The following is a 26,154-nucleotide window of genomic DNA, read 5'->3' as shown; positions in this document are numbered from 1 at the left end:
ATTTAGAAGAAAGGTGATTAGATATAGCAATTTATGAAAAAGGAAATGACAGGCTATTTGGTATAGCTGCTTATTTTCTGTAGCTATTTTCTTACGCCTTTTATATAATATATAATTTTGTATAATTAGTAAATATCAGTAAAATCAGGCTAAAAGCAATGTCATGCCAGCTTTGGTCTATTCTCTTCCAATTTTATCATTGTGAGAAATATTTTTGTTTGAATTTACTAGGAATGCATTGTCATCAGTTCTCTACTGCAACAGACTGAACATTGTCCAATAGTTGCTACATAGTTCAGATGATTGCTTAGGATTTTACTGGCTTAGTCTTGATTTTATTCTAAATATATTTTCTGTATTCTGTATCTAATACTCTCTTATCTTAGCTTCACATATAATGTTAATTAGCAGTGTTTTTATAATATCCTGGACACTGTCTACTATAGTGTCCAATTTGTTTTTGTTCTTGTTATAAAGCCTTTAGGTATGCTTGCTTGCATGTAAATAATTCTCATACATGATCAAAGAATGAAATTAGAATTTGACTTTTGTCTCACTCAGGATTTTTGTCTTTGTTTTCTGGACCTGATCTTAGTTACATTTTGTGGGTTTAACTTTGGGGGAAAAATTGGACTAAATACAGTCTGTTTAGAAAGAACTATGTATTACACAAAACAATATAGAAGCATATTTCATTATTTTAGAGGTAGTCTTTCAGTGACATTTTCCCCTTTATTTAATTTGTTCCTTCGTAGTAATGAAATATTCTACTTTTCATTTATTTGCTTGCAGAACAAGTAGTTGTTCATCACGTATGTAACATCATGTTTTAAGGAGATACAGGAGTCAGGAAAATACTGCTGCTGAAAAACAGAAATACCTTTTGCTTTCTGTATGTTAAAAGGATAGTAAAAAGCCCATGTTAGGGTTTCATGGGGAATAATATTTAGTTTCCTGAACTGTGAACATTTATAATCTAAGCCCTACTTGTTAATAAAGTTTCCTATATAATCTGCTACCATAGTTACAAGTAACTAATTTACCAGATGAATACAAATTAGGAAAATGGTGCTGTAGAAGCCAAAGGTCACTTTCTGTTCTGTTACCACAATATAATTCCGTACTAAATTTATTGTAGCCTGTGGAAGCTGGTCTTCATTTCCAGCACCATTATTTAAAAGCAGAATCTGTTCCCATGTGTTCATCAGATCCTGATACTCTAGCAAAGAAGTAAAATATGCAAATAAAAGTAACTTGAACAAGCTTCAGGTGAAACCAAGTAACTGTGAAAATGTAAAATGCTTGCAATCATGGAAACGTTAATAAAACTACTGAACTTTTGGAAAGTCTCCAGCACAACAGAAAATGCCTTTATACTCCAAATACCAAAGAAACAAGGTTGAAGTGAAGTGGCAAGGTACAGTGCTCCTTTCATTGATGGGCAAAGACTGCCCATAATTTTAAGGAAAGTAAAGGAAATGACTGTGGCAAAATGAAGGAAAAGGTAAGCTGGCTTTCAGCTTGAAAGGAGACATTAATCAGATTTTTTTTTTTTTTTTTCACTCTGGGAACATCAAAATAGAAAAGAAAGTTTTAGTAAGTAAAGTAAGTAGTAAGAACTCTTTTTCATCATAGGTTTTTAAGGAAGCATGTGGCAGTCTACTGTGATTCATTCTGGGCTATCTTGTGGCATAACGTCAAGGAAATAGCATAATTAAGACTTGTTTTTATCAAGTTGCAGCTTGTACAGTTAGCAGTGCTATCAAACAAGAACATGTTATCTTACCTCTCTTTACCACTTGCCTTAATTAAAGAAATAGTATATTTGATAAATGGCATCAGATGGTTTATAGTATTTTAGATGGTTTGGATTTTGTTGGCAAAAGAGTTCTTTAGAGTGATCATTCAACCACCCCGTAAGCAAGGCTAAAACACTGTCCTGCACTGAAAAGGGATGGGATTATTTATTGGGGGAAAAAAAAATCTGAGAACCCGAGAAATCTCTATTGCTCAGTTAGGTTTCCTCATTTGTCTAGATTATAAGTCAGCAGGAATGTCAGAAATGGCCATGTGGCAACTGCATTTACCAGCCCGAACAAGATTTAGGTATAGAGAAACTGTAATTTAAAGCTTAGGCAGTGCACAGTCACCTCATTCTATTTCCAGACTAACATATGGTTATGGAAGCTGGAAATGTGTGAAAGGTATAAGCAGATATCAAAATGCCTTTGAAAGCAAATGTCACAGGAAAATATTAGGTGTATCAAAGGGAATGAATTTATAACGAATGCTGGGATCTGTTAGAGTTTCAACAACTCCGTTCTACTTTATGCAGGAAAAAAGGAGAGGGAAGTATCTGGGGCGTATTATGTAGGATTTAGGATGGAAATATGTGCATATGTGTTCCATATTGCCTATGCAGCAAGTCCCACACGTTCCGAGTGCATCAGATGTCCTTACTGTGTGCGCACAGATTGTTGGCACGCTGGCCAGGCTGTGGGGCCTCTGGAAATCTTGGACTGATGCCTAAAGCTCTTCTGGTCTCTTGTTCTGGGAGGGTTGCGGGGAAGGAGGAAAAATAAGACCTATCTGGAAAATCCGGTAAACCAGACGTTACAAATGGGGCCAAGCAGAAGACTTTGAAAAAAGTCCTTAAGAAAAATGCACAGGGGAGGTTCCCCACCTGTGGTCTGTGGAGCCATGGGAGTATGGGGACTGCTTTTAAATACCCATGAGAGATAGTTAAGAAAAAGCAAATCTATAGTCAGTCAGCTTCTGTTTGCTGCATAGGGATCCACATTCCTCTTTGTTAGAGATTTTGAGGGGAAGGGGTTGTGGAAAACTAGAAAAGAAAAGTAGAGAAGTTTGGAAAATATTCATTTATGCACCCTGAAAAGAAAAACTCGGGCTGCACCAGGAGGGGAGCCTTGTTCATGCCCTGGGCAATGTTATATGACATGGGAAGTAATTGGATTCAGATGATATTTTGTGGTAAACTTATTTTGGCATGTGGTAAACTTTCTTCATTTTGATTATCACAGTTGTTCTCATGCTTTTACTGAGAGGCAAAGTATTTTAATACCAAAGATTAATTGTTGCTCTCTTATCTAGTTACTGCAGGTACTGGATGATTTACTGCTGTTTTTTCCTCTTGCTTGACAGTGATCTCTACAATACTATACATGTTTCTTCTTTAAAAAAAAAAAGAAAAAGCATTTACTACACTCCACAATCTTATCACTGCAATCACCTAAGAAAATTAAGGTTTTAAAAAGGATTGTTAGGTCACTTAAATAGAACATTTTAAAACTACATTTATTAGTATTTTGGGAAACTTGAGATGCTGACAGCAGCTCAAGGAGTATCGTCCACAGGATTTTTATACACTTTAAAACATTAACTGTTTTGAGATCTAGCATACTAGTTCCTGCCTTCTTCTAACTGCTCTGTTGCTCTTGGTTCTCAAATATGTTGATGTCTGGAAATTACCTAGTAAAGCTGACAGCCATTGTCAACTCTGAAGAGTCTGAGAAGCATGTTGGAGCGTGTACTAGCTTAATACTCAGGAGAATGAGAACAGTGCAGTGGGTCAGACCTGCCTCTGCTGTTGTAAAACCAATGGAGGTACTCTAATGTGGGGCAGACAGTAAAGTTTGATCTCTTAGAATAGTAAACTGGGTCTCAGGAGACTTGGATTTAAATAATGATTCAGTCCCAAGTGTTGTATGTAGCTTACAGCATGTCACTTAATCCATCCTGTGTGGTGTTTCATAATGAAACGCTATAAGGTAGGGATGCTACTTAATGGTATTGTCCTGAAGATAAAATCAGTTAATGATAATAGGGAGCTCCAGTACAAGTGTGTTATGAATTATTTTCATTAACTCAGTGAATGGATTAATTTGTCTGAGAACCTGGGATGTCACTTAGCATCTGCAGTTAGCTTGAGAAATATACACATTCCGGACATTAAAAAAGAAAAGGAAAACAAAACCACTGAATCTTCAATCACAATTAGAATCTGCTGATTGTCCTGATTTAGACTGCTCTGTAAATTAACCTGTAAACTTCCACTTATGGTCACCCAATACTTCTTCATATGTTCATGATTCTCTCCTCTTGCAAAACATATGAAGGGAAGAACCAGGTGTTTGCCTCTTTATTCAACATTTTGGCAGATTTGCTATTGCGTGATGATTACTATGATTTAACTGTACATGGATTATAGTAGAGCAGGAAAAATAACATAAAAATACTCAGAAGGCAGAATATCCTCTATAGTAATAGCTTTGTGATTAAAAACCACTTCGAACGAGGTGCCTTCAAAAATCCATCTATGCTTAGCCCCATGTACATCAAAAATCGTCAGCAGGCCAGAAAACCCTCCGTGACGGTAATAGTCTCAGTTCCATGTCTTTTTCCTTCTGATTGTTTTTCCCTGCGAGCACCAGTTTCGTGTCCTTCCCAACTGTTAATAGCTATAGGGCCTCTTACATGAGCAAGCTTTTCCTTCCCTAATATCTCACTGACTTTGCCCTTTACCAGGCAGATGAGCTTTGCAGCAGCAGGATTGATTCTCTAACCTCCCTGAGCAACCTACGCTGTGAGCTCAGTTAAAAAAAAGATTTAGTGAAGTAAGGCAGGAGGACTTCTTGCAATGTCTGTCATAGCCCAGAGCAAACAATGGATCCTAATATGGAAATGGAACACGAATGATGACATGAGAAAGCAAGACTCAGCATTTGGAGAAGGTTAGGAGATGCATTTTGCCCACTTTCTTGTCATAGTTAATTCCATTCTGTATGTGTTAGTTGGGATATATTGTGATTCTTTGGGATATACTGCAAATACATTGTTCATTTTATATATGAGCAGGTGAATGGTTGAACTTGCATCGTAGAGATGTTTGATTTGGCTTTATTTTTTAAGGCTTCCTTTACAAAGCAGTGGACTAAAGGCTGATTTCATTTTCTTAAATGAAACATGAGGTTGCCATTTAAAGACCCCAAAGGTGATCCATTATAAAACCTGGTTCCATAAACGCTTTACCCTAGCTAACTAGTGCAGTAATGAAGGCTTTTAGTGTGCTCTATTTACTACTATATCTAAAATGTTCACTCACAAAAGTTGGTTTTGGTTGAAAACCCAAGTACCTACTATCATAATAAGGTGCATACTTCTGGTGCAGAGGAATTTTTTTTAGCTAATCCATCAGTCTGATCTTCAGGCACAATTATTTCAGCAATATCAACTAAAGCTTTCAGCACTAAAGCACTGATTCAGTAGAATGACTTGTTCTCAAGACAGGTGGGGTTGTTTCACAAGTAGACTTCTTGGCAATAGCTGTGACTGACAGCAGAATTACATTTCACAGCAGTTTATTTCGTTGCCTATCCAAGAGATTTGCTTATAATTATGTAGGAGATATTCTCAGTGCCTTATTAGAAATAGCTGTAAGGCTGAACCCCTTAGTAACAGAAATGTTAAGATATTGTAAAGTACTCTGTTTAGAAGGACAAATAAACCCCTCTGTGCTAAGAGGCAAGATTTCTTCGTGTGCATTCCTCTCTGTTGACTGAAATAAAGTAGGCATCAAAAGCTTTAATAACTCCCAGAAAAGACTGTCATGGCTTGTGAATTGGAACAGGCCAGGAAAGTATTCTTCACACATGTTCCTTGTTATAACTTAATCTACCAGATAGCATGCCTTTTGCTCACCTTATGTTAGCTCTGAAGGTGTTGACGTGTTGGACCTAGTAAAAACTTGTAATAGTTAATGACACAAGCCAAGTGAGGCACACAACAGATTATAAACTCGCTGTCCCTCTTCATTTAGCATGGAGTTAACCTCCAAAGAGCTCCGTTGTGTACAGAAAAGCTGTTTTGTTGAAAGATTCTGCATTTAATTTGGAAAAAAAAAAATTGTATTTCCCTTTCAGAGAATATGTACTGCTCACTTCTCATTTGCTACAGTTCAGAAGAGCACAGAAAATAGCAACAATTCTCTAATATGCTGTGGTATTTGTACAATATAGATTGTATATTGGACACTTACCTGCAGTGATGGAATGAGATGGGGGAAAAAATGGAGGAGGAGGGAGGAAATTAATGATAAAGCACCATAATTAATAATCAGGAGTTCCTGGCTTTCCGGTCCTATGATCAGATCATACTGTCTATCACTTTTTTCATATGTTAAAGTGAAAATGCAAAGCTGTGTATGTTCCCTGAAAAGCTTTGTAAATACTATTTTACCAAACAGCAGCATATCTTGCCTGTTCTTAATTCTTTCATCATTACAGGAAGAAATGGTAACGATTTCTGTATTAGACTTGCCTAATACTTTGCAATATAAAAGGGACTTGTGGCCTTTGCAGTGAGAAGCTTTCATACTTCCTTTACTTGCTGCAGTTGTTTGATATTTGGTAGGGGGAAGTATCCCTGAGGCTACAAAGCTGCCTTTTGTGTCACCCATTACATTCCTTGTGCTTTTGATGAGTTGTCACTGAAAGAACATTTTTCTTTTTACTTTTGTTTCCGTGAAAAGCTTTGGCAGCCTGCCAGAGTACCTCTTGGACCCTCTGAGGTATAAGCAATACTGTTGCTGGAACAAAAGTAGCAGTACGTTCTTTACGACATCTTGGGGTTACTGGAGTTGGCATAAAAATAATAGCCCTCTGCCGTCTCTTGACACATATGAAGGCTCAGGATTAGAGAGAAAAGAAGGCTGTAACACACTTTCCTTGCCAGGACTCAGCGCTTGTCCCAGTGACCTAATTCGCTGCCCTGAAGCGACATCACCTGAGGCTGGAGCACACCCCAGTTTCTGGAAGAACTGAGAGAAGAGAAGAAAGAAGATGGAACCATCACTCTATTCTGCATTCATGAAACCATTACTCTATTCTGTCTCTCAAGGATGTTAGCCTGCTCTACTGCTAGCTAATGTAGTTACTCTGTAGTTTGCACAGTAGTAGTCTTGGAGACACAACTGAAGAGTTAAAGAATTGCTGATGAAAATGTGGTATATAGGATTTGGGGGTGTGGGGTGTGGAGAGTATTTGGGAAGACAGGCACTGAAAATTCTTACAAAAGCGGTATAATGTTGGTAAAAGTTTAATTCTCGTGCTCTATGGTACAATTGTTAAGACTGCATTTTCCCTGCCTTGAGGATTCCTGTGTTCTTCAGTACATAGGCTGCACAAGGAAAATACAAGGTTGCATATAGAACCATAAACCTGGAATTTCCAAATTTTTGCATGTGAAGTTTTGTAAATTAAAGATTTAAGTTCTTTAACAGGATGTCTTTGTTTGGAATCATATTTTTGCTGTATGGGAGGACTACTTAAGGCCTCTGGTCCTATTGCCACTCCCCGTATTAAATCTATTGTACCTGTGTTGTCAAGCTTACCACAGTAATTTAAGTATAATGTTGCAAGCTAGATTATGTGTCTAATGCACAGCAGAAGGCTGAAATCATATGATTCAGGATCTTCATTTAATGCTGATATACTGAGGAATAGAAATTTAAGTGGAAAAATAAATATTTTGACAAGCTAAAATAACTCTGTTTAGAGAGAATGAGAATTCCTGGCCTACTAAAGCCCTGTAGAAAATTGCAGTTGATTTCAGTGAACTCAGAATTTCAATCAAGATGCTTCAAAATTTTTAAGGTGTAGTAATTGAAATTAATTAAATTCTTAGTACAAACATGAGAAAAGGACAGCTTAGTTTAAAAGGCTAGGGTGGAGGCATACAGGTAAAAAAAAAAGTGTGAGGATAACAGATTTCATGACTGATTGGAATTAATATGGTTTTGCCTTTAAAAGTTTTGAATTATCTTGACTCTACGTCATGGCACAGGAGATTACACGCTCTTGAAATAAAACATTGCTCTCAGAGGCATGTTTGGCTGGCTGTGAGCGTCCTTCAGATTACTGAGAGGTATTTTTTCTGTCTGCAGAACATTCATCTTTGTGGCTTTACAGTATAAACTTCTGTTCTTCAGTCAAGTTCTGTTGAGATGCTGTTTGTTAAAGACCTAACTTACCAATGAGTGATAGGAAATTTCTGACCCTTAGCCCACTGACACGATTTTTTGCTTCCCCTTGAAAAGACTGTCACATGTAAATGTTTGACCCCATTCTCAGTTCTTCATAGAAAGTGTCAAATTTAAAAGGCTAGTAACCACTTCTTCCTTGACCTTCTGTTTTGCTGACTAAAGTTTCATGAAGCGTGTAGAAATTGAGACCTTAAGGTACGAAAGGGAAGACCTTTCCCTTGTGTCTGTTTGTGATAGCAGACATAGGAATGTTCTAGTCACCTTATCGGGACAAAGAAATGAGAAATTCCCCTTTAAAGGTGTATTATTATTTTAAATCTAACTTCTGGGTGTTTAAATCCAATGTAAAAATTAATAAACTCTTTTTCTATAGTGTCTCTATGCTCCTAGGTCACTGGGTGTAAAGATTCCAGATAAGCTTATAATCTGCTGCTGTGCATAAGAGAGGCAAGATTTTCTTATAAAGAGATTTTACCTTTTCATTAGACCAATTGATATTTATTTGAAAAAAAATAGACGTGTTTGCTTGTGCGGCCACCTTTCGGGTTTCGAGTATGTTGGTGTATTTATTGTCCTTGCCTTGATTTGCACCAGGGGAGGTTTAGATTGGATATTAGGAAAAATTTCTTCACCGAAAGGGTTGTCAAGCATTGGAGCAGGCTGCCCAGGGAAGTGGTGGAGTCCCCATCCCTGGAGGTATTCAAAAGACGTGTAGATGTGGCACTTAGGGACATGGTTTAGTGGTGGACTTGGCAGTGCTAGGTTAACAGTTGGACTCGATGGTTTTAAAGGTCTCTTCCAACCGAAATGATCCTATGATTCTATGATTTAAAAGATTTGGTGAATCTTACATAAACATTGTAGCTCTTCATAGGTGACCTGGATTGCCTTGTTTGGGCTAAGGCCGTGCTAACTAGCTTTTGGTTACCCTGGTTGTTGCATTAGCCCTTGGTGGATGTAGAGAAGTAGTATTCTGGCGTCCATCCACTGTTTGCTTCCTTTACCAGCATTCAGATGTGTCCTAGAGTCTAGACTTCGTGTTCAAACCAAAACAAAAAAACGCAGGTTGGTTGAAGCTGCTAGACCAAACTCACTAATGATGAATTCCACAGACTGGTTGCAGCTAAATAGGTGTTTTCCCATTCTTAAATTACTTTAACAGAATTTTATTAAAGAATTATATGAGGCTAAGAGCTTGTTTATGTATTTCTTTTCTTGGATATAGTTAAGAAGCGTAAAGTATTTCATCTTGGACTCTGTCCTGTCTTCGATGAAACATTGTAGTTAATATGCATGGGAAAAGATGTTTTATTTTGAGAATCGGGGCTATTGCTCAATAAATTGTCTTATTGTCTTAAATTGTCATAATATTCTTAAAGAATGTTTCCAAAATATTGGAACAAATACAGAAATTAGATTATTGTGCCATAGAAAGGAAAGAATATATGAGCATTTGTCTGCTTAATCAGCCCTATCAATAAAACAGCTATGTCAGCATCCTTTTGTACGTGCTCCTTGGGTACAGCACTAGAGTGGGACGTGCAGGGTTTTCTCAGCTTTAGTAGCTGACCTATAAAGCTATTAGTCACAGGTTTTAAAACTGGGGCATGGGCAGCCATACAAATATTCTAATAATCTGTGCACCCAGGCATATATATGGGTCTGTTTACCAACCACAAGTGACCATCTTTAAAAGGCTATTTTTTCCTTTTACAAAATTATTGTATAGTACTTGAGTAATATTGTTACAGTGGAAGGATATTTCACTGTGAATAGGTTTGAATGGGACCTTAGCAAGCTGTTCGGTGAGGAGTCTAGGGAAAGGAGTATGCTACAAGGCATTCACTTTCCAGAGTCAGGGAGCAAAACTGGCTTGCATTCAGGTTCAGTGTAAACTTGGGGAAAGTGGGGAGTGTGGAAGTCTCAGAGGGCAAAGGGCAAAAAAAACCCCAACCAACCCCCAAAAAACCCACCCCACCAACAGGAAAACAAACAGTAAAACCCTTTTACCACAGATCATTCCTGAAACCTAATGATAGTAGAAGAAGGTGTAGGAAACAGAACCGTCCTTGTAGGAATGGTTGTATTACTCTGGTATATTTATTAGGATCCTCCTGGGACATCAGATGGGAAAACATTTAGTATTTGATGCAACCTTGTAGGACCTATATGGCCCTGTTTTCAGTGGTTCTGGTACATAACAAGTTGAAATGGAAACTGTCTGTAGTTTGCCTCTTATTTTTGGTGGTGGCTTTTAAACAGAAATTTTGTTTATAATGAAATTGTTATACAACATAACAAGAAGTTTCTCTTGTGCTAGAGGCAGATGTGCACTAGATTAATAATGTGCTGTAGTTGAAAAATACTGCTTATGTGTGTTAAGCTTTGCCCCTGTAAACACCCACTTCTGAGGGGTAGTACTTCTTATTTGGAATTGATTTGGAATGGATGTAATAATCATTAATCTTTTTTAGGGACCACAAACTGAAAACATATGAAATGGCACTGGATAGGGAAATTGCTAATTATTGACACATTTTTCCATAGTTAGAGCTGAAGTTTGTATTTGGTTGACTAATATGAACAATGTAGGAGACACCTATTAGGACTGCTTGTATTGATGAAGCTTTTAAACTTGCCAGAATTTAACAAGGAGTTCCTGCTAGAAAGATGCCGCATGGTAAATAATTACTGTAAATTATGAATGTTATTAAAAAAAAAAAGGACTAGCCAAACTTGGCAGAACTGTGAGAATGGTTTCAATATGTGCCAAGGATGTGTTCGAGATCAGGTTACATAAAAGTTAGATTCACGAAAGGAAGACCCTGACCTGCTTGAGCTGCTTGGCTATAAGGCCTTTTCCAGCTGTTTAATCTTCACTTACGGAAATTAAAGCTTCAGGTTTTCTGTACTAAGTATTTTGGGTTACTTTACATTAGTTCTTTGAAGCTGAAGAGTATCTGGCAAGAGACCTAAAGGGTTGAAACCCAGCACTATGAACTACTAGAGACTATAATGACTGATCAGAGCTAAATTATTCTCATGCTTGACTTGTCCAGTAATGCCATCCCATAGAAAATACAACACCAGCTTGGGAGTTACCAGTGTTTATTCAGATGTAACTTCCAGTTGGTACAACATCTGTCTTTCTGAATTCTCAAAGGGTTTAAAATGTGCTCTCTGCATTAATCACGGAGTCAGGAAGTGGGAATGCATTGCCACAGTGGCTCTGCTCTCACACTGTTCAGCTGATGAAGGAAGAACGGAGTTTTGAAGTTTGCTGTGTCACATCAGGGAGATTTCCCAGTTCAGCTTTGCTGTCAACAAGAATACTAGATTTTTTTTTTCTTTAAAAGGAAAAGCTCAGTCTGGATAGAGCAATAATGAATAGAATAATGAGCAGTGGCCCAGCCTCTCCCTCACTATGTGATGGACAGCGAGCACTGCAGAAAGCCATGAAAACCAAGAGGGTTGCAACTCCTTTGGCCTCTAGATAAACCATCTCCAGAAGGATTTGCTATCTAGTATAAAAATGAGTGAACAGATACTGTTAAATGAAGATGCTATTCTTCAAACAGTAAGTAATTTCCATTCTGGAGTAGATAATTTATGCCTGCTACCCAGGCAGGAGTTGTGATTAATATGCTGCATTAGCTGCTTGAGCAGGTAAAATCTCAAGCGCTAAAGATCTTGTTTTCGTGCAGATAAGGCTAAGAAGAAAATCAAAGGAAGATAAAACCCTGAGAAAGTGATGTAATGCACAGAGCAAGTTATACCCTGACGAAACTGTAAAGTCTGAATGAAATGTTATCAGTCTTTCCTGTAAAGGAAGTAGAGAGAAAGGCTTATAAATTGGGACACCCCAAGCTCCATACCTGTAATGTGATGGAAACGGAACTGACCTGTTTAGGCAAAGAGAGCGTGATGGCTCTTTTTTCATTCCCTACATAAAGAGAGCAGTGCTTTTTTCTTTCCTCAAGAGACCGTGTGTCTCACAGGCAGCAGGGCCAAACAGCACCATTGGCAGCAGGTGGGGTTTTGAGTCTCAGATTAGTTGCCACAAACAAGACTTCTCTTGGTGTTCTCTTTAGTCTGAATCTAATAAACCAAACTCCAGTTAGGTAATTTTTTTATTTCTTAGACCTATAAATTAAGGGTAAATTGTTTTCTATATTTATGCTATTAAATTTGATAAAATCCAAAAGGTTTCCCAGGGCCATCTAGTTTAACCTCAACTACTAAGCAAGTCTCCACACTCTTGTATTCAGCAATATATGCTCATTATTCATCTGATCTCAACATCTTTTTCCAGAGTTATATCCCAGACACGTATTTGTCAATGTAGCAAATCCATTTCTTTTCTGCTAGTAACCTTCTTCTCACTGACAAATTCACACTTTCATTTTAAGATGCATAGTAAAGCATTCAGGTCATACAGAACACTAAGATGGGTGGTGATAGTAGTAACTAGAATGAATACATGTAATCTAGAAATTTCTTCTCCTGTAAATGAAACTAATGTTCTTGTCCACAATAGATTTAATTTTGAAAAGCATATTAATGAGAAATTTATGAAATAAAGGTTGTAATTTTCTTTCATTAAAACTCCAGTATATCACGCTGTTGTTTTCTGTATGTACATGAGATGTAGATGAGACAGTTCCAGTATTGTTCCAGTGGGAGTCAGCTGTCAAGTAGGATTTTTTTTTTTTAAAGTTTGGTAATCACTCTTCTACTCTTGATTAAAATTAGGATCTTGTTTCTCCATTTTAACTACCTTTCACTATTTGGCTAAACATATGAGTCATTATTCTTTTCCTTCATAGTGTTTATTCGGTTATCAATTATCTGTTTGGAATCGTTCTGAAATATGTGATAGAACTTTTATTTCAATGTGTCTTTATTGGGGATTTATGGTTTGGTTTTGATGGTCAGTTGAATGCCCTTTAAGCTATGTTGTCAGCAAATATTGTGTAGGTTTCTGCCATAACTGTGAATACGTTCAGTGCTGGACTGCCAGTGTACAACTTGAAACAGAATTTGGAGACTCTAATTTTGATTGAAAAAAACCTGTATCTCCAGATTTTACCCTTTTTAATGTATTATATTAATGCATTATTTTTAAAGTGCTGTATGTAATTACACTGTGAGGCATTTTGTCTTACTGTGATTATACAGGTTGTTGAGAAATTATGCAGAAACAAAAAACAGTGATGAAATACAGTAAATTTGCATGAATTATCCTCCTTCTTTCTTAGATATTTGGGCAATTGGCTGCATATTTGCTGAACTATTGACTTCGGAACCTATATTTCACTGTCGTCAGGAGGACATCAAAACAAGTAATCCTTTTCATCACGATCAGCTAGACCGCATTTTCAGTGTAATGGGATTCCCTGCAGGTAATTTATTTTCATTAAAGCGTCAGATGTAATGCTACTGAGTTGATTTCCCCCCCCCCCCCAAAGGAAATGACTAGTTGTTTGTATAGGTACAAAGAAGCTGTCAGTTTGATGGATTTGGAAATGCTGACAATTATGGAACAATAGCATTGGCCAACAAACAGAAAGTCAAACACCTGCTGTAGTTATTTCTTCTCGTGTATTACTTAACCTACACTTTCAGAATTGTAAATGCTTCTCCTTTTCCCCCCCCCGACCAAAGATAAAGATTGGGAAGACATAAGGAAGATGCCAGAATATCCAACTCTTCAGAAGGATTTTAGGAGAACAACGTAAGTGATGATAACGCAACAACAGTTCAGTGAATGTAACAGGCAGAAATTGGCTCCTTTCCTCTGACTTTTTGGGGAGGCAATTTTGGACTGTTTGGGTTCTAACGCTGTGACAGCTGTCCTGTTTGAATTAGCTGTTTTGCTTGAATGGTGTTCCCTCCCTCAGCTGCTTGTTAAAAGCATCAACTGAGTGGTCTCCTCGTTTCTCTAGAAGGGGTCGTTATAACTGCCATTTAATCTATGGCAGGCACAGATGAATGAGCTTGCTTAAACCACTTGTGTTAGCTGTTCAAGGTAACCTCATTCATTTTGTGTGAGAAAGGCTACGGAAGCACCTCCCTGGTCCTTTTGACCAGCAGATATGTGGAGACAGTAAAGTAGAGGACAGAAATTTCTATGGAAGGTAACGTGTTCAATAGGTTGTGATGCAAAGCCTATCTGGGATGTGAGAATATTCCACTTTTAGTGTTTCCTGGTGCTTTGGCTAAATTAGTCAAGTGGTGGTGATAGATCAGAGCATGTAAGGAGCAGCACAGACTCTGTTGTAAGGCAGAGGACATGGATTCAGGAGTTTTGGATTCTGTTTCCAGCTCTGCCATGGATTCATTACGCTGGCTTTAGACAAGATATGAAGCTTATCTGTGCACAAAGCTTCTTTCTTTTGAAAATGGCTATAGATAACCTCTGGATTTGTAGATTAAAGGCAAGGCACAGGTGATACATATTTGGGGCATTTTTGAACTTGGGAACTGTAAGGGCTGTATGGTTTGCTGCAGGTTGGGGTGAGGGAGACAGAATGGTAAACTAACTGTTCTGCCAAATTGCAACTGGAAACAATAGCTTAGCTGTTGCGCTGTTACGAACTGCTGTACACTTTCTGTGGCAGAGTTGCTTTAGAAAACTAGAGTATAAACTTCAAGTTGAGTTTCTCTGTCATATGCCCATGTAAACGGCTTATTCATACACTATAAAAGTTGCATGTTCCATGGAAATAATCTGTACACAGTTGATACTACTCCTGTTAGTGAAAAGCACGCTTTATGTGTGCAACTGCTAGATAAATATCTGACGTTTTCTGGTAGCAGTTCTGTTTTACAGCTTACTTATTAAGGGCTGGTAAATGTTTTTGTGATCACTTGGTACAGTTCCATATTCTTAATACTGTATTATTTCAGAAGTGTCTTTGTTTAACTGTATTTTTCAGATATGCCAATAGTAGCCTCATAAAATACATGGAGAAACACAAAGTCAAGCCTGACAGCAAAGTTTTTCTTTTGGTAGGTATAACTTGAAAATCATTGTGATGATAGGAATGAAATGCATTTCTAATGGTAATATCTGTAATATCTGTTCTTCTATCTCATTCTAATGAACACCGACGTTAAAGAAAGCTATTTATCACTCACTGGCCATTTTTGAGCATATACATTCATGCTGAGGGTGTGCTTAAACTGCTGGTATTGAAGATCTGAAGGTCTTACCTAATTAAGATCTGCAAGGCACTTGTATACCCAGCCTTACCCTTAGGTCTGCTGCGCAAATAGGATAGTGAGTATTATATATCCCTTGATTCCGTGTTGTTTCAGAGAGCTAAAGAGCTCTCAAGAGCTAAAGAGTTTTGTGAAGAAAGGGAAGAGGAAAGGAGAAATTTAATTATTTCCTGTAGTAATTTTCTTTTTGTTTTTTCTTTTTCTTCCTTCTGATAATAGTCCACCTCTGCTCTCTGGGTGATTCCAAACAATATCCCTAAACATGTATTTGCTGGTTACCTAGTTGAGTCATTCATTGTAGGTGAATACAGGCTTGCTCTGTCTAATACGGCATCATTTCTGGATGCCTCTGTGATGACTTAGTGCTGTCTAAATTTAGGAATAAAGTTCAAAGTGACTTTGCTAGTGCTGTGAACAGGGAGTCTCTGTAATGAGGCTGTTAGTGCAGCTTGAGTTCTAGTGGTTTGTTTTCATCACTAGTTACAGGTTCAGCATAGCAGTGTTCTCTCTAGGTCCTGGCAAAGATTTGCTCTTTGACTTGTTAGTAGCTGTTGGATGATGACACAAATAGCTGTGGAAACAGAATGGGTTGGTCCCAAGTGGGTGGAAGGGAAGCATTCACATAAGAAACGTGAGACTTCAAGAAAAAATAAATAAAATTTCTTAAACTCAACTTACTGGGCACACATTGGAATGATCTGGAGGAAGAGTCTAACTGAAAAGATGACAATTTAAGAGACTTCGTTAGTACCTGAATTTTCCTGTTTTCCTACTAAAGGTGGAAGCCACCAGAAAGCCTGGTGGAAAGGCAAAGAAGCAAATGGGTTGCTGTCAGCTTATATGGTTAATTCATCAAAGCTATGAACACTAAGTTGAGAGTCATCTTGGGTGGGTAGGCTGCTTTTCCAGGGGGAAATATTAAGCAGATCTCTAAAGAACACACAACTAACCATAGGGTGACAAAACGTATATACATATTTTGTCACCCTATGGCGTATTATAGATGTATATGTGTGTGTGTGTGTATATATATATATAAAAACAAAGGAACTTTTCATGATGGAGAAGTAGTGAGACAAGGTTATTACAAGGTGACTGAACAAATAGATAGGTGTCTATCTATGTCTTCCCCTATATAATTGTGAGAATGAGAACTGAGATATCCAAAAATCTAAGGGCTCTTTCTGAACATTGTGAAGGAGACAGTTCACTTAGCAAGGTAGGTTCTTTTAGTGAAATTTTTCTCACTGTTTGTAATCAGGGATGAATAAGGGTGGTTTAGTGATCAACCACAGAGATGGAGGCTGGTCTCAAATAGGTCAGTCTCCCAGAACTCTGCATAAGAATGCCCAGGAAGATGGGCAACCTTCTTGATACCTCATTGCTGCACTGAGGAAGTCCGTATACCCAAATTGCCACGGCCCTGCTACAGCAAAGAGGCTCAGTACCTGCCTTATCTTGTGAAAGATCCTAAAACCCAGCAGATCTTGAAGGAAAGGTGTGCATTGCTCTCCCAAATCAAGAGATTAGAAATATGTCTGCTAACGAGCTTGGAGGTACATGTATTCTGAAGCAGACTCCCTAAAACTCTTTGTTCATATCCAAGGTAGTTATGTTATTTTTTTGAGGTAACCTCCATCTTGCAAGGTGACCTCTGAAGACATCTACTTTGTAACCTTCATTGGTCAAGACTTTGTGCTATGAGTACAGAAAGTGTGGTGCATAGAGAAAATACGGCATCGAGTAGAGCAGTGCAGGATAGCAAGTGACTCTTGACAAAGAGGAGGATATTGTGCCACTCTGCTGATTGACACTGAATATTAATATCTACATGAAGAGCAGAATGTTTTCCATCCAGGAAGAGGCATCTGTTCTTGCTGTCCTGGAAAACTTACAAGCGTAATATTTATAGCTGTTGTGTCAGGCCAGTAGAGCCTGACAGCGAGCAATCTTGAGAGTTGCTGAGAAGTATGACACTGTTGATGAAGTCCAGTCTCACAGGCTTTCTGTAGTGTGTTAGCAGCTGCTACCCTGAAAGCAAATTGTGTCCAGCCATTTTTTATTCACTTTCCTAGGAGCAACAGAAGCTACAGAAAACCAGACTTTGTCAGAGAAAGTTGGTTCACTGTAGCATCACTGATAGGCAGGATATCTCACTTGGAGTGATATTGTGTGTGAAATGGGCAAACTGATTATATTCTTTGAGGTGCAGGGGGATTACTAAGGGAATGAGCAGATCATTAAAAGGTCCAAGATATCTTTAGAACTTCTGCTTTGGCCTTATCTTTGAATGACAAAGAATACAGGTCATGTTTGGAGGCAGCTTGTGATGAGGGTGCTATATGGCAGAAAGCTGGAGGAGCTTTCTCTTGAGTAGTACTGCAGCAACCAGTTCTGAGGAAGGAGTCCGTGGGGCAGAAGCTGATGTCCTGTACTCATCTGTCAATGACCGCATCTGATACCAAAGACCAGGAGTCGCCTTATACAGAATATGAATATTTTGTCCCAGTGGTCACTGTGGAGAAACTGGGGAGAAGAAATTTGCATCACCTGTAATGGTGTCACAAGCCACTAAAACTAACAAAAATTTTACACATAGGGAGAGGTGGTGATGTGAAATAAAGATGCTGAATACCAAAACTGTTGTCTGTATTCGTTGTATTGTGTGAGGTCACTGTGTAGAGAGCCAACAGCACATTAGAGGTTGGATTTGTTAAGATACGCAGGAAACATAGGGTGTTAAGGGTTATCTGACAACACAAAACACAGTAAATAAATGTGCCATGCAAACTCTCCAGGTGTGTGCAATGCAGGACCATCTTGAGGTGTATTTCTGGACAAGCAGCAGGAATCAGTTCAGGAGCTGGTTGCAAGTGAACTGATAGGTGGAGAGACAGCCCAAATGGCTCTTTGTTGTGTTGTCAGTCTGTTGGGGTCCATGGCACAGAAAGTATAGGAATAGGGAGAGGTGGAAAGGAAGTGGCAAAAGTACAAAGAATTTTATAAGACCTCATCTACAAAGTAGGGTTAACTACAACTATTGAGAAAGGAAATACAGGGAATCATCTTTCTTGATCAGGACGAGTGCTTTTACTGAGTCTGTTTACTGTACCATATATATAGAATACAGAATTGTGCAACAGATTTTTGATTTATTGGAAGAAAAAGCCCCAAACACCCAAAATCACATTCTTTTGCTGAATATCCAGGGAACTTTATTGGAGGCCTGGAAGATAGAGTTTGAGCTAAGATGTGCTTTGCAGAAGGAATTAATTTTCACTGTTGGCTTGAATTAAGAGAGTATTGTGTGAGAGCAGGATACTGTATGATGTAATTTGAGCACCCAAATTTCCTACTGTGAGTTTATCAGAATGTGATAAATAACTAGAAATGGTATGGTATCCCTATAATTCCTGTTTTATACTACTAATATATTGTAATCCTCTTTTATAGCCTGCTGCAGTCAACCGCATTCTAGCTAATAAATTTATTACTGCTTTCCTCCTAGCAAGGAAGAAAGGTTACTAGGAAGGGCCTGCTCCTCCTCTTTCTCATTTCAATACCAATAGAGTGGGATTGGGAGCTGCATGAGTGGCAGAGTGTTCTGACTGTGAAATGTCACCAGTACGAGAGATGAAGATTTATTGTTTCCGTCCCTAAAGTGATATGGAGAGTCCTGGTCATGTTCAGTCTCTTCTGACACTTTTTTCCTGTTGTGTCAGCAGGACAGAACAGTATAAAAGCTGTACATGTGCCACAACAAAACACCATTATTTAGAAATGATGCTTTATGAACCTGTAATAACTGAATTTAGTGTCGCTTTAGCACAGTGGTTCAGCCTTAGCAATTAATATTGCCTGATACACTTAACTGTATTTCTTCCGTGAGAAGTGCTTCACAATTGCAGTGCTTTGATGGATGTGCATTCTAGTTCTTGGGAACTTTACTGAACAAGCAATGCTAACTTAGGCTTGTCTGGACAAGCCACAAATAATTTAACAATCCACAATCCAAGACATATAAATCGTAGTTTGAAAAATGATTGTTTGATAAGCTTTTTGCTATTTTTAATGTTATGCTTTGCAGCTTCAGAAGCTTCTTACTATGGACCCTACAAAGAGAATTACCTCAGAGCAGGCTTTGCAGGACCCCTACTTTCAAGAGGATCCTCTGCCTACATCAGAGTATGTATTCCCTCTTCTGTGCTCTTCAGGGCTGTCTTCTTTCTGCTAAATGCTAATCCCTGAAATGACATGACAGCTGAAAAATTCATGGATATCTACCTATATCCACAAGAAGTAGTAGCTCAGGTATGCTCAGTAGAAACTTATAGTACTGAAGTGTCTGTATCTACTGGTGCCAGAACCGAGTGGTCGTGGACAATAACCCGGTACTGCACTAGTTTTGTAATTCTGAACGTACTACCAAAGCAAGTGTGACAATATTATTGCAGTATTTAGAGAATTAATCTGCGCCCTGTTCTGTTCTGCCTTACGCAGCCTCACAGAGCCCTGTTCTCCTTTGCCTGGTTTCAGTATGCCTCTGCCTAGGACTAGGACAGTTCTCTGACCTATAGCCCCTTCCCATGCCCTCTTGCACAGGGTAACAGTATAAGGAGAGAAAAGTGAAGAGATCAATGACTGCCTAAAATCCCACAAGTCCCTTGTTCAGAAGGCTTGAGAGTACAGATTTTATATCTATATATATTTTATGGTAATGAAAAATTCAAATTATATATTCAATTCCAAATAATATTTTCAATTCCTACTGGCAGGCTTTGCTCTTCCAGTTTCTCTTCCCAGTTTTTAGAAGCCTGGTGGTTCGTAGCATTATGATCCATAGGAGCTGGATGCAGGGAGACTTCCACCTTTGCTTTCACTGCTTCCTCAGCTAGCAGGCAACACTAAAAGGAGGGAACAGCCACTGGAGTGCAAAAGGAGTCTAGTTGAGACTAGTTGGGGTTTTTTTTTCTTTCTTTTTCTTTGTCTGTTTGGATAAGCCAAACACTACATAGCAGCTAGATTAGGAACTGTTTACACACTTAAAAAATCATGTCACGTCGTTTGTATTCTGAATGCTGGCACAGAAATCTAAGAAACTGATACTGGTCAAGATCTACCAGTAATTTTCTATTTAGTATTTATCTGATACTATCCTATGTAGAGCTATAGCTCTCCATGGATTACAGGATAACATTATGATAAAGTCTCTGCCATAAACATTAAGGAATGTTCCAAATCCCATTAGCCAGTTGAATTTAAAAGCTATCTTTTTTTTCTCTAAACAAGACCTGAGAAGCTAATTGAAAGTAACTCTGCAGTTGTGATTGGCAAATATATTTAAGCCTGCTGTAAGCCAAGGCGGGCTCATAAGACATTAACACCCTTTGGATCAGGCCCTTTATTCAGTGAGCCATGCATGTTCCAACTAGGTGTTGTGGAACCTCTGACACTGTTTGTTCATTTTGCCATCAGGATCAACAAGTGGTCGTTCTGGCATTCAGGCATGCTCAACCATGCCCTGATTTCTAAATGATGGCCTCATGCCAACAGCAAAGAGATCTGACATTATGATCAGCACCTAGCTGCTGGCAGAAGCAGACTTCTATCTTGAATGCTCACAGTGCCGCTCACTTATGGAAACAGGACTCATGAAATACAGGAAATTAAATTGTGTTATATTCACTTGTTTTTAATATAGCAGTAAATAAATGTATGTCATATGTGCATCTTTGTGGAGTGTTGACTGTTTACTGTGTTTCAGTGTATTTGCTGGCTGTCAGATTCCATATCCTAAAAGAGAATTCCTTAATGAAGATGAACCTGAAGAGAAAGGGGATAAGGTATAATAAACTCCTCTTTTTTTTTTTTTTTCCCCCCTTTTTTCTCCCCCTTTTAAGTATGCAATAAGAAAGAGTCATGGTGCTACCAAATGAAAACCAATGAAACGTGAAGAGTTAACCAAAAATGTGTTTTCCAGGCAAGGCTCTCTTAAAACTGCTTCCCAGACAGATTAAAAGTATCAGATGACTTGGGGGTGTCTCAGGTGGTATCACCAGCACAGTTTGCCCTGACCTGTGGAGAATGAGCTGGATGGGTTGTTCTGTCAGCGGTAGCCTACTTTTGGCTGCCATCATTCCAAGAGAACCTTGCTACCTCCTCCTGCATTGCATGATGAAAATACATTGTGATCACGTGAAAAGAATGGCATTTCCATTGTATGACTGGCATACATCCAGCCATTTGAAAGTAGATGGCTGTCAGGGTCTCAAATAAATAGTGGCAGCCTGCTTCTGGCACTACATCAGAACATTTCATCCATCTGCACACAGTTTCCTGACCGTGTTTTAAGGGCCCTCAGACAAAGGAGTAATAAGGAGCATGAACTGTTCTGGTGGCAACAGTCTGCTCTCAATACTCTCTTTCCCATAGCCCCATAGACATGGGCAAGAACTTGTTTGTGTGCATAGTAAATTTTGGTGTGTTTGCAACATAATCTGACCTGCTTTGTGTGTGTAGCTCAGCTGTGCTATGTGACCGCAGTGATTGTCCCACCATGCTGTGAAGGCTGGACAATGGTGCTATAGTGTATGAAACAGCTTGTTATTTTCACTTAAAAATATATAGTGAGACACCAACAGTAATGTATAGCTAGCAAAATGTGAAAAAAACAGCTTTGAACTGTAATTATCTGAGGACTACGTGAGAAGGACTGTTAATCTTTTGGAGAAACCATTTGACTACATGCATCTTCTGTTTTCAGATTTTCTGCATAACATGAGAATCTAGCTGAGTTTAAAAGTATGCCTATCAATACATTTCAGACAGCAAATTTTGTTTTCGGAACAGATATTGTAGATTCTTCTGTGCTGAGAACAAGTGGTAACATCCTGGATTTTTGCATCCAGATAGTTGACACCTAAGCAAAAATACAATGAAAGTCATGATACTGATTTGATGTAATTTAGTTACTAGCTTTGCTTCAACTCTCACAGCTTCAAAAACAAGAACAAACCTTACGAATTAAAATGACTCTGGCTTTTGTTAATTCAGTGTATTTAAAAGTAAATATCTGTCTTTTTCCTGGGACTGTTGGGGGGGGGAAACAATGGCATGTTTGTATTCAAAACAGCCATTGTATAAATGGTCTTTGAGATTGTTGGGGACAGTCACGTATTTATGCACACTCCAAATTAAACTTTTTCCAGACCATTTAGGTAATATAAGTCACGCATTACTCATTGAATGTGTTCCCACAGTATAGAAAATGTGAAGGTAAAAGATAGTCTGAAAGTTGGATCTGTGCCATGTTTTGTTTCTTCGATGTTGTTGCAAGTGAAAGGATTTTTTTTTTTTATAGCGTTAGTTTCCAGTTTGTTTTTAAAACCATAAATATCTGCATAGTCCTTTGGAAACCTAGAGGAGTTCTCTGTGTTTGTTTATTTGGAACTTGCATCTGAATTGAATAACCTTTAACATAAACATCCATTCTTCAAAATGGTTAACTGTTAGTCAGCAAAGCTAAAATGAGTGTTTGTAAAACAAAGTGAAAAAGATTCTTTTCTCATTCAAATTCTGTTAGGCACGTTTCTGCTGGGTTCGTTTCTAGGTAGGACCGGAATTTCATTTTGGTAATTTGTGCCTGAGAGGTGACACGTGGTAATATGTTGCTAACTGTAGACCTTTTACAAGTTTGTTTATTTAGGAACCACCATGAACTAGACTGACCTGAGGACAATTTTTTTGCTGGCGTAAGCTGCTTTTGCACGCTAAGGTGGTGCAGCTAGACCCCAGCCAGAGTCTGACAGAGTAGCTCTTAGTCTCTATCCAGGCAGTAGCAGTAGTAGCTGCACAGAAGAGCAAGATCAGACTAGTCAGGTAAATTTTGTGGTAGTACACAAAGTGCGAAACATGGGGCCTATGACAAACTGTTGTCTTTAATTGTGAGAGTTCCTGCAATATTTGTTTACACATAACAAAACTGCAGTTTTTCAGCTCTCACAGTAGCAACCACCTCCCTTGCATCCAAAGTTCAAACCATTATGAAAAGATAAATTGCTTCTTAACTTTTTTTTTTACAAGCTAGCTTGATTAACTTTTAAAATTATTGAAATTTAAATCTCCCAGGAAACAGAATCTGACTGAGATGGGATTTGAGGACTACAAGCAGGAGGATACATTACTGGTTTTGCTAAATGTGAAATGGCAATGCAAGCCACCTCTAAGTCCTTGAAGACGCAAGGCTTCTTTGTAAACTTAAATGAATACATCATTGCAAATTTCATCTGAATGTGTCTTGGGAGACCCTTGTGATGAATGGCATAGATACAGATCTTTTATGTCATTTATCTGAGGTAACGAAATGCCCCCGATGAATCAGTCAATGAATGCCAATCAATGGTGATTGGGGGCATCAAGAATTTTCTGCTAGTGGCAACTGGTTGTCATGATTTCTGAGAAACTAATGAAGTGAGGCTTTCATAAAAGGCTGCCATACTAAAGCTTTGATAATTATGTAAGCAGATATTCTAGGAAAAAAAGACTATCCTGAAATGTTCCACACAGTATATTGGGGAGGAGGCTAGTAAGGCTTTTAATTCAAGCCATGACAACTGTAGGTTTTTTCCATGATGAGCAAATGACATATCTCACATTAGGAGCGAAATTGCTTTTCTTTGCAATTCTCTTACGTGCTTTAGTGCTCTGGTGGAGGAGCCATCCCTGGTGCTTGAAAGCAGACAAATGGGTGGTCTTTCCTTGTAACTGTCTAATCATGGAGGACAGAGTTGCACTCTGCTGGTTTTCTAACCTTCCCTCCAGTTCCCTAATACCCTTTTATTCTGTAGCCCTCTGAAGCCAGAAGAGTACAATGTCTTTTGCTGCTCTTAACTTTTTTTTTTCTCCCTTTCGTGGCACTTTTCTCTTTGTCTCTCTTCCTGCTAGGTCCCAGTGTCATCTTAATTGTCTGGCTTCTCTTCCGTTGCTAGTCTTCTCCTTCCCTTGCCAGATTCTTCCTTCAGCTGTTTCCTCCTCTTTTGTCTTCAACTATTTGTCTCTGGTCGATTTTCACTTTTCTGCTATTTCAGTAAGATTTTCTGACCCTATACCTAGTGCACCATGCTGGACTGTATTCCCAGTATACCACTCTTTACAAGGTACTTAAAAGCACAGGAGAGCAAAACAGTAATGAAACCCGTTTCTGGTTCTGCCACAGAATTTCCTCGCAACCTGGAAGAAATTATACCATTCCTCTGGTCTCAATTTGCTTACCTTTCTGGCAGTAATGCTGCCAACCTCCTTCGGGTTATTGTAACGTGTCATTTCTGAAAGTTTGAAAAGTGGTTTTGATTCTGAGTGAACAAGGCTGTTGAAGCACTTAGAATAATTTACTGTGGTTCACCACGTCTGCCACTGAGCACTAGTGAAATTTTGGGGTTTTGATTCAGTTCATTAGGTGATTACTGCTTTATGAATGGTTCCTTCCATCCTCCTCTCTGACCGCTTGGCTAGCTGTAGGAGGCACTAGACTGTCCTTCCCAGTTTTAGTCTAGCTTGCTTTGTTAAAAAAACCAAAATCACCAGAAATGAGATACCCCCACAAACTGTGCAAGAGTGTACCGAGGACGCATTTCTCCCGACAAGCAGCTTTGCTGTGTTTTCCCATCGAGCAGTCGGGCCTGCCGCCTCCTCCACAGGCACGGTGGCACTGGGGTTGGCAACTCTGTAAAGCTCAAACTACTTCAGAGCAAGTGACCGTGTTGTGTCGCTTCTTCCCCTAGAATCAACAGCAGCAGAATCAACATCAGCAGCAAACAGCACCTCAGCAGCAGCCGCAGGCAGCACCGCAGCAGCCGCAGCCGCAGCAGCAGAACAGCACCCAGACCAACGGGACAGCCGGGGGCGCTGGCGCGGGAGGAGGGGGTGCGGGCGCAGGACTCCAGCACAGCCAGGACTCCAGCCTCAACCAGGTGCCTCCAAACAAGAAACCACGCATAGGGCCTTCAGGCGCTAACTCAGGCGGGCCTGTCATGCCTTCAGATTATCAGGTACCTCTTGAATTTTTGCTGCTTCTGATACTGTAGGGCCAAAATGTCATTTTCCCCCTTCCCCACTGCAGGAACAGGTCATGTTTTAATGAATTTCTCATGTAACCTGAGTAGGCGCTATGATATATTAGATAAAAATGTGGGTTTAAAGTTTTAAAGTAAAAAGGTTTTGTTCTGTGGTTGGTAATTTTCAATAGAATACCAGTATGAGTTGTATCTGTAGCACCCTATAAAGTGTTAAGGACTAGTCCACTCCAGGAAAGCACTTAAATATATGCTTAACTTTATGTTTGAGAGTAATCTGACTGAAGCCAGTGGAACTATTTCATGCACGTAAATGCTGCGTTAGATCAAGTTCAGGATACTCGGCTCTTGGCAATATTAAATCCTGTGTGAGAAGCAGATCTGAGAAGATCCTGAGAAGGAGAAGCAAAGTTAGAACTAGGTGCTCTCGTTTGATTCCTGCTTCATTTTACCTCATACCATCACGTGTATGGAGCGGTTCTGTAGTTTATTCTAGTATCTTGCTAAGTCTACTTCTAACGTTAAAGAAAAAATGCATGTTAGCACAGGAATGATGTTTTGGTTCATCAGTATGATTCATGCTGAAGTAGGGCACAAAGACGCGCATTGTTTCTAACATGACCAACGTTGAATAGATTTCATGTTTTCCAGTACAGTAGCATTCATAAGCAGAAGCAGTATCACTGCTTTTGGATTTCTTATTTTTGGATTTGCATACTTGTCTTTGCTTACTAGAATTACATTTTCCACTGAAAAAGTGACTTACACTAAATATAGAAAACATTGAACTTACCAGGATCT

The 26,154-nt window shown here is 38.8% G+C and overlaps 1 protein-coding gene across 1 annotated transcript in view; it reads left to right on the top strand.

Moving 5' to 3' along the window:
- CDK19 (cyclin dependent kinase 19) overlaps positions 1 to 26,154 on the top strand; it is a 140,380-nt gene that overhangs the window by 107,021 nt on the left and 7,205 nt on the right. Inside the window, exons 7-12 of the mRNA XM_076333420.1 lie at positions 13,318 to 13,461; positions 13,724 to 13,793; positions 14,998 to 15,070; positions 19,371 to 19,468; positions 21,048 to 21,126; positions 25,063 to 25,329. Coding sequence (XP_076189535.1) covers positions 13,318 to 13,461; positions 13,724 to 13,793; positions 14,998 to 15,070; positions 19,371 to 19,468; positions 21,048 to 21,126; positions 25,063 to 25,329 — 731 coding nt within the window. The remainder of the gene's footprint in view (positions 1 to 13,317; positions 13,462 to 13,723; positions 13,794 to 14,997; positions 15,071 to 19,370; positions 19,469 to 21,047; positions 21,127 to 25,062; positions 25,330 to 26,154) is intronic.

Source organism: Aptenodytes patagonicus, chromosome 3 (assembly GCF_965638725.1).
Source record: "Aptenodytes patagonicus chromosome 3, bAptPat1.pri.cur, whole genome shotgun sequence".
NCBI classification, from domain to species: domain Eukaryota; kingdom Metazoa; phylum Chordata; class Aves; order Sphenisciformes; family Spheniscidae; genus Aptenodytes; species Aptenodytes patagonicus.
The sequence above is the reverse complement of the archived record's forward strand: the minus strand, read 5'-3'. Positions and strand labels throughout refer to the sequence as shown.